Source organism: Terrapene carolina, unplaced genomic scaffold (assembly GCF_002925995.2).
Source record: "Terrapene carolina triunguis isolate 2854851 unplaced genomic scaffold, T_m_triunguis-2.0 Scaffold130, whole genome shotgun sequence".
Classification (NCBI taxonomy): Eukaryota; Metazoa; Chordata; order Testudines; family Emydidae; genus Terrapene; species Terrapene triunguis.
In genome coordinates this window covers 1,905,484-1,913,298 of record NW_020664481.1, presented here as the reverse complement: position 1 = coordinate 1,913,298, position 7,815 = coordinate 1,905,484, and the positions used below count along the sequence as shown (strand labels likewise).

At 43.1% G+C, this 7,815-nt stretch overlaps 1 protein-coding gene across 1 annotated transcript; it reads right to left on the bottom strand.

Moving 5' to 3' along the window:
- Positions 1-897: 897 nt before the first annotated feature.
- On the bottom strand, positions 898-7,593 carry COMMD7 (COMM domain containing 7; the record flags this gene model as incomplete). The annotated part of the gene is made up of 8 exons (XM_024215446.2): positions 898-2,474; positions 3,779-3,827; positions 4,324-4,373; positions 4,536-4,626; positions 5,255-5,292; positions 5,370-5,426; positions 7,330-7,432; positions 7,534-7,593. Coding segments are annotated over 8 exons (525 nt in total), but the record flags the coding sequence as incomplete, so codon positions are not given.
- Between the last annotated feature and the right edge of the window lie 222 nt (positions 7,594-7,815).

The following is a 7,815-nucleotide window of genomic DNA, read 5'->3' as shown; positions in this document are numbered from 1 at the left end:
TTTCTCAAATCTCTCGCTCTGTGCCCCTCCCCTGCTCACTGTCTGACTCCAGCGTTCCCTTCCCCCCTACACTGCTAGCACCAAGGAAGTAGTATTCAGGAGTAAGGGCAGGACCAGAGGGAGCGTGGCCAAACACCACTCCCCATATCGCTCTTGGACCAAGACGTGGGAGTGGCTGTGGAGGTGAAGAAGGGGATGAGACTTGCTGTGCAGCCAAGACAAAGTTGTCTCATTAGATTTCTTGTTGTGCTCTCTGGAGGCCAGGTCTCCTCCCAGACCTGGCAGTCCAATGTAGAAAGATCCACTTCCATTTTAATCCACTGCAGTTGATGTTCCTTCATGCTCATGCCACAGAAACGTTTCGAGTCACAGCATCCAGGGCTCCACTCAGGCCATCTACCAGAGCTCATTTCCAAAGAGGCGCAGCCTGTTCAGTCATGCATAGTCAAGTACGCAGGATGAAAGGGGTATTACGGGGCCAGCCAAGACCTTTGGTAGCACATGAAGGTCACTTCACATTACAGAGGCATTGTGGGTGCAGCAGCAGTGTCCTAATGCTGCCTATCAGACTCCTCCAGCGACTGTCAGGCTGCACAGCAGGAGCCCTTAGCTGGGGGACATGAGGCCTCAGCGCTCCCCAGGCCAGCACTTAAGCGGGGGGAGCAGGTTAGATTGTTCTAGATCTGCAGCTCAGAGTGGCACCTGTCAGGGCATCGCTGTATTCCACCCCCACTACAACTATCATCTAATAGTGACAACCTAGGAACAGCAGGGCTGGGTGAAACAATAGGAACTAGTAGCAGAAAATGTAAGGCAGAAAGGCCCCTCTTCTTGACACGACCCTTTGGCTTTTCTATGCGAGATGGGGTGGGGTACAAAAATAATGGACAAGGAATGTTTTACTGGAGGGATTTTATTTCTAAGGGTTTTATTTCCAGTTTACAATTATCATGTGACAAAGCAGGACTCCCTTATGAATGGAGTATGACAGAGGGAAAGAAAAATGCAAATATTGGCCATGAGTCAACCTGGGACATTTCAAGTAGGATTCCCCCACGTTAGACTCTCCAAACACAAGACACCGTTCTCATTCGTCACTTGGTCCTACTTACAAAAGATCATGTGGAATTGTTTGTATTTTCCTGTAACGGATTAAAATGAGCATGTAATACTGCACTCAGAGGGCAATCTGTCAAAGTTCTGGTATTTATTTATAATCTCACTGTGCATGGTTTTATGGGAAGGGAATGTTGTAACTGGAAGAGAAGTGATTTAAGAAAGGAAGGTCTCATGTTTGATCATTCACTGAAGCTAGGCAGGAAGGACTCTCTGCTTATTGCAGGACGCTGAGTTATTTTAGGTGTTGGCTGCGTGCTAGTTCAAGCTCTTATTCCTACACATCACAGTGTATTGGTTCTTTCCATCATACATGTTGTGTCTGGAGTTGCATGTGAAGATCTCCCTTCCTCAGGAACACTTAGTGTTGGAAAGAGAATACTTTGCAAGCGGGATCACCTTTCAGAAGACCTGTCCCAAGAGGTGTGCATAAAGTGAATTTAGGCTGATAAAAGGTGCTAAAGTGACAACCCTGGAGAATGAAATCTAGTCAGCCACAAAACAGGCCTAAGTGAAGGCAGTGGTAGGTAGTACACGCCCTCTGCTTGGCCTAGAGGTGTCTCAAACATTCCAAGTGAGTTCATCTTCCCAAGAGACTAACAAGAGTGACAAATGTACTAATAAGTCTCCGACTTCCTTCACACAGGCCTGTCTTTAGGAGCTCTTCACTAGAAGCGTATGTTTGTTCAGAAAACAGGGGGATTATCAGGGTGATTTTTTTTTTAAATAAAAGCCCAGTGTTCTCCCATGTCTACTATTTAATTATCATTTCCATTATGGGGCAGTACATTATCAGTCCAGTTCTTAACACGAAAATGAGAGCTTTGATGTGGACCACTGCTAACTAATTCATCTAGTTAGGATTCTCTCTCTCTCTTTTTCCTTTCTTTTAATGCTCTTCACTCATAAGTTTGCTTTATCCCTCTCACGCAAGTCCAATACAAAAGGAAGCAGGACACTAACATGGATTCCTAGCTTGCATACCACTATAAATGTCTACATAGCTCTGACAATATTTTCTTCTAATGGTTACTACAGAAAAGCAATATGAGTACTTATGTTTGCAGATACTAAATATTTGTAAAAGTTTCAGACTCTGAAGGACAGAAATATAACAGTTTTAAAGACCATTTCCATTCTGGGTCCAGAACTATTTGACAGTGTTTATTAAACAGTGCAATCTTCATCTAATATGTTACAAATCTGCAGAGTTAAGATCAGACCTGCTGGCCCACAAGGAGAAATTACCCCTCTATGGTATAAATGCAGTCCCTAAGGGTTTCAGCTGAAACATTCCAGACTGGTTTTGACACGTTCCATCTCATGCAGAAAACTGTAGAACTGCGGCAATGTTAACTCTGAGAAAGGGGAGGAAAAAAAACCCAGCTATATTTAAAGTCCCATTTCTAACACAAAGCTATTCACATCCATATCAAGGAGCAATTTTCATCCACACCTGGGCTGGATTGTACTAGAGATTCTAGCTCTTAACGTGCTTTTCTATACAACATCATTTGAATGTAACAGGATTTCAGGCAAAGATTTTCATAATATGACAGACCTTGGGATTGCTCTCATTTCCTTTAGTATGTTGCTCTCTAATGACTACTTCTAAAGGCTCCAATTGTCAGAGCGTGATGGTAATATTTTGATATGCATAGATATGAAGACCCTCCACACAGCCAGTACTTCTGAATTATTTCATACAGTGCCACCAGTTGGGAGAGGCCAGGGTTGGAATAGCTGTGAGCATCTATAGTCAGTGCTTCAACAGTAATGGCTTTCAACCTTTCCAGACTCCTGTACCCCTTTCAGGAGTCTGATTTGTCTTGCATACCCCCAAGTTTCACCTCACTTAAAAACTACTTCCTTACAAGATCAGACATAAAAATACAAAAATGTCACGGCATACTATTACTGAAAAATTGCTTACTTTCTCATTGTTACCATATAATTATAAATCAATTGGAATATAAATTTACATTTCAGTGTATAGCAGGGATCAGCAACCTTTGGCATGTGGCCCATCAGGGTAATCCGTTGGCGGGTCGGGACGGTTTGTTTACCTGCAGCGTCCGCAGGTTTGGCCGATCGCAGCTCCCACTGGCCGCGGTTTGCCGTTCCAGGCCAACGGAAGCTGCGGGAAGCGGCGGACAGCACATCCCTCGCCATTGGCCTGGAATGGCGAACCGCGGCCAGTGGGAGCTGCAATCGGCCGAACCTGCGGACACTGCAGGTAAACAAACCATCCCGGCCCGCCAACGGATTACCGACGGGCCGCGTGCCAAAGGTTGCCGATCCCTGGTGTATAGTATAGAGAGCAGTATAAACAAGACATTGTATGAAATTTTAGTTTGTACTGACTTTGCTAGTGCTTTTTATGTAGCCTGTTGTAAAACTAGGCAAATATCTAGATATGTTGGTATATCCCCTGGAAGACCTCTTCGTACCCCCAGGTACACGTATCCCTGGTTGAGAACCACTGTTCTATAGTGACCCCCTGCTGGGAGCTGGGTCTGCTTCCAAAGCTCATTGAGAGCCAATGAATATATATGACTTTTCTGTAAATACTTGGAATTTCAAAGGCTTCATGAAATACTTCTGAAGTCCCTTCATGAAATGTTTCTGCTCTAGAACTCCCCTCTGAAGTCAGTTAACTCACCTACATACACGTGATCCATTTGGCTTCCTTTTTTAACCACCAATTTCAACTGGGAAGAAATCAGAGACATTTAATGGAAACAGCCTAGCATCCTAAAAATCAAGGCATCAAACTTTAGTTTCAGACAGCACAGACTATTGTAGAGAGACCACTTCTTCAATTGGTCTTCCAGGAAAAACTACTATAGGAGTAGATCCTTCTCAGAGATCATCCTAAGGAGTGTCTTTAATCTAAGCAAATCAACCCAACCTCTCGCACACAATATCAGGACCTGTACTAGACTGCAAATGCTGGTGCTGCATCATCCCTACTGTTGGCCACAAATCTCCTTAGATAAGTGAAGCATGCAGAAAAAGCAGCAGCAGTGCACTTGTTTTAGCTGCTGTCTTCAAGAAATCAGAAGCAGAGCCGACTCCAAATGCCACACTCTTGGGTTCCCTTGGCTCCCACTGGAGTCAGCACCAGCAGGTTCATCCCTTTCGCTTGTCCTTTACCTAGTGATGAACTATAACCCATTCCCTAAACTCTCATTTTGGGAGACTTGCCTGTAAGAAGATACTTCCAACTTTTTCCAGTTCACTGCTCCCTGCGGTCACTGTGAAATGGAGAGAAGAGATGGCCGATAACTTCCCTGAGGTCTAAAGTAGCTTAGTTGAGTGAAATTATTTCAAGACAGTCTACAGCTAAGAACCGCTGCTGGATTTCAGCCTTGACATCATACAGACACTTCATTCTACTCATGTCTCACATCCATTACCTCCAAATTTCCACTCCATATCTATAAGCTGGTTAATCATCAGCGTCTGTCCAACAGCCAGGCGTGTCAGGGTGGGGGAATTCAGCTTCCACTGTAAGAGCAAAAAATGGACACCTAACCAATTGATGCAAAAATACTTCTCCTTACCATATTACCTGTAGCTCCAACACCAATGAGGAACTGCGCAGAGCCCCAGCAAAAGCATAAAGCAGATGTACATGTAGCATGTATCAAGGGACTGCATAAATGCCGAAATATGAAAATGGACGGGGGCATAAGTTTAAAAAACATAGTTTGTTTATTTTATTTTTTATTTATATAGTTGATTTAGGCATTTTTGAAAATTTTGCCATGGGACCAATTTAACACATTAATGCAAAAAGTCCTGTGTTCATTTATTTGGATAACGCTGACGTTCAATGCAAGCAAAGGCAGAAACAGAATCAAAGCCACACTTAATTGCCGCAATCAATAAAACTGTTTAAGGTGCTTATATGCTACAATGCATATGCCATGCCAAATCAGAAGAACTGCTTAGACAAAATGTTTCATACCAGTTGTCATGGCATCTTCAGTTTATGATTTTCAACTAGGTATGAAGCAACAAACAAGCTGACTTCTTGGCACCTCTGAATATGTGGCCACAAGTTTATTAAACCGCCCCATCCCAGTGAGAGTTTTTTTTTTTAAGTTAAGAAGTAAAAGAATTCTACTGATACCTGCTCTGCAAAATAACTGGCTTTCTCTTCACTGAGTCCTGTAGGAGAAACAACACAAGATTAACAAAATAATAACCAATTAATATTTAATATTTAGTAAAGTCAAGTGACCTACCCAGAGCGATGAAATCTGCTCTGACTTGTTCAGATGACAGATTCCTCTTCAGGGCCCCTAGAATAAACATTGCAAAAGGAGGAAATCCTTTTTACTGAAATACAGAATTGTACACGGTGTTAAGTCAAACAAACACAGGGACAGAGAGGTTTTAATAGGATATTTTTGTTCTCCAATTGTGCTGTTCAGCAACTCGCTCCTCACCAAAGTAGGAAATACTGTTGTCTCCTACTGTACCTTTGTAGAAGCCAAAGCTTCTGCTTAAAGAGTCAGTCAGATGCATGGGCATGAGAGCAAGATGAAGCTACATTGTTGGTCTCCATGGTAATGGCGGCAGCAGCTTCATTTTGAAGTTACTGCTTTTTCCCCTGCAGAAGCTTTGCTTGGTAACGGCTGGCAAGCTAATAATTTGAACTACCTGCTGTGTTTTGGATGGTGGGTGTGAACATGTGCCTATAACATTTTCTCCTGCTGTGCCTGCCTGCTTTGTTCTTGGGGAGCAGGCTGCACATTGAAATTTACAAGGACCCTGTTCTCTGAAGCCAAGAGAAGGATTCTGTCTGGTAAATTCTGATAGACTGCCTGCCCCACACGGCTTTGTATCTGTACTGTACAGAAGCACTCAGTGAAGTTATCCAAACAGATGGCAGGTATCGTTCATGGCATCTCAGCCCTGACAAAAATGAGACAAGGATTTGAGGATAAGGCACATAAATGGCAACCGAGGGAGATAAATGTATGTTGTCTAGAAAAGAAAAGCCTCAGAATGGGGAAAATTATGATTTCTGACTGTAAATACCTTTTAAGGTAGCTATATAAAAGGAGGAAGGAAATGTTGTCACTGCCTTTTATGCTAGCAGGAAAAGGAGAAATGGCCTGAAGCTACAAAAAGAAAATTTAGTACAAGCAAAATGCTAGAAGAAAATTTGCACTTAAGTACTACGGTGATGGGAACTACAGAAAAATCTAAGACCTACAGATAATAAGGGTAATGGATCAACAGGAGAAACTCCCAAGGGAGGTGGGTGAAGCACAGGCACTGCAGATGGCTGAGAATAAGTTGGCTATGGTGGTAGCAGGATTGCTGTAGGGAATAATCTTGTAAAACAAAGTGGTCAGACTGAATGACTCGGCTGGACTTTTCTGGCTCCACTATGTGTGATTAACATACACCTGTTTTGGTGAGCTGCTCCTAGATAAGCGTTTCTCTAAAAGGAGGCTGCAAGGATAGAAGTCACCTTAACACAATTTTAAATCGCTCTGATTTCCAGAGTCTTCTAATGGGGTCTCAATTTGCTCAGCCCTCTCCGTCTGATGAAGCTCATCCACCTACTGGGAAGTACAATGTTGCATCCTGTAGCTGGCAGCTGCTACAGTGTTTTTGTCTGAAGATAAAACTGCACTAGTTTCACCAAATATATACATTTTTACAGGTGCAAGTTAAACTCACGTAATCAAGTGTTACTTAAACCAACAGATGTGTGGTTTGGATGGATCACTTGATTACCTGTTCTGTTCATTCCCTCTAGGGCACCTGGCATTGGCCACTGTTGGAAGACAGGATACTGGGCTAGATGGACCTTTGGTCTCACCCAGTATAGCCGTTCTTATGTGTCCGCATAAAGGATTTCTGTAGGTTCAACTAAAATATTTTTTAACAGATTTTAGTTAAGCCAGTGGAACTTGTGTATAGACATGGCTTCAGAGAGACAACAGCCTGATGAACTGACAGGGATACTTCAACAGAAAGAGGGTTTTCTAAAGTATGTTTGAGAACTCATTTTTAATTCTTGATTACTGCTTACTTAGCAATCAAAGGTTCTGTCCTGCAAGCTGATAGGCACAGTGAAATCAGTGGGGCTCTATATGGATTAGTGTGCAGGCACAAACACAACAGTTCCTTTCAGGCTCAGGCCAGGAGTAACATTCTCTCACACACAACCACTTCCAGGCTACTCACCATTAGGTATCAAGAGGATACTTTTGATAATATTTTTCAGAGGACCCAGGCTGATTTCATTCATGGTGGCAAATTCAGAGAGCTGAGTCAGAAACCTTTCTACCTGCAGACAGCAAAGAGAAGAGACAAAGCCTTAACTCTGCGCTCATCTCATCTGACCGCTGCAATCAACCCCCTCTCCATATTGTGCTGCAGAGGCCTTACCTCCTTGGGCTCTGTTAAAAAGCGGAAGACTACATCAGTCAGTGCCGAGAATTGCTGTGAAGAAATAGGATAGTGTCACTAAACCAGGGACTAGCAGGCTACATTTCTCACTCACTTCTTCCAAATTCTCTCCACAGATCCTTGAAAGAGGAATATCTGCTGTTCTGTGTTAACACCCTTCTTCTACTCAATGCAGCTCTACAGGCTCAGGTTCATTTCACCACTATACAGTTTACTTCACTGCACTTCCTTGGCCACCTCCCTCCAATGGCAGCAAGGAAA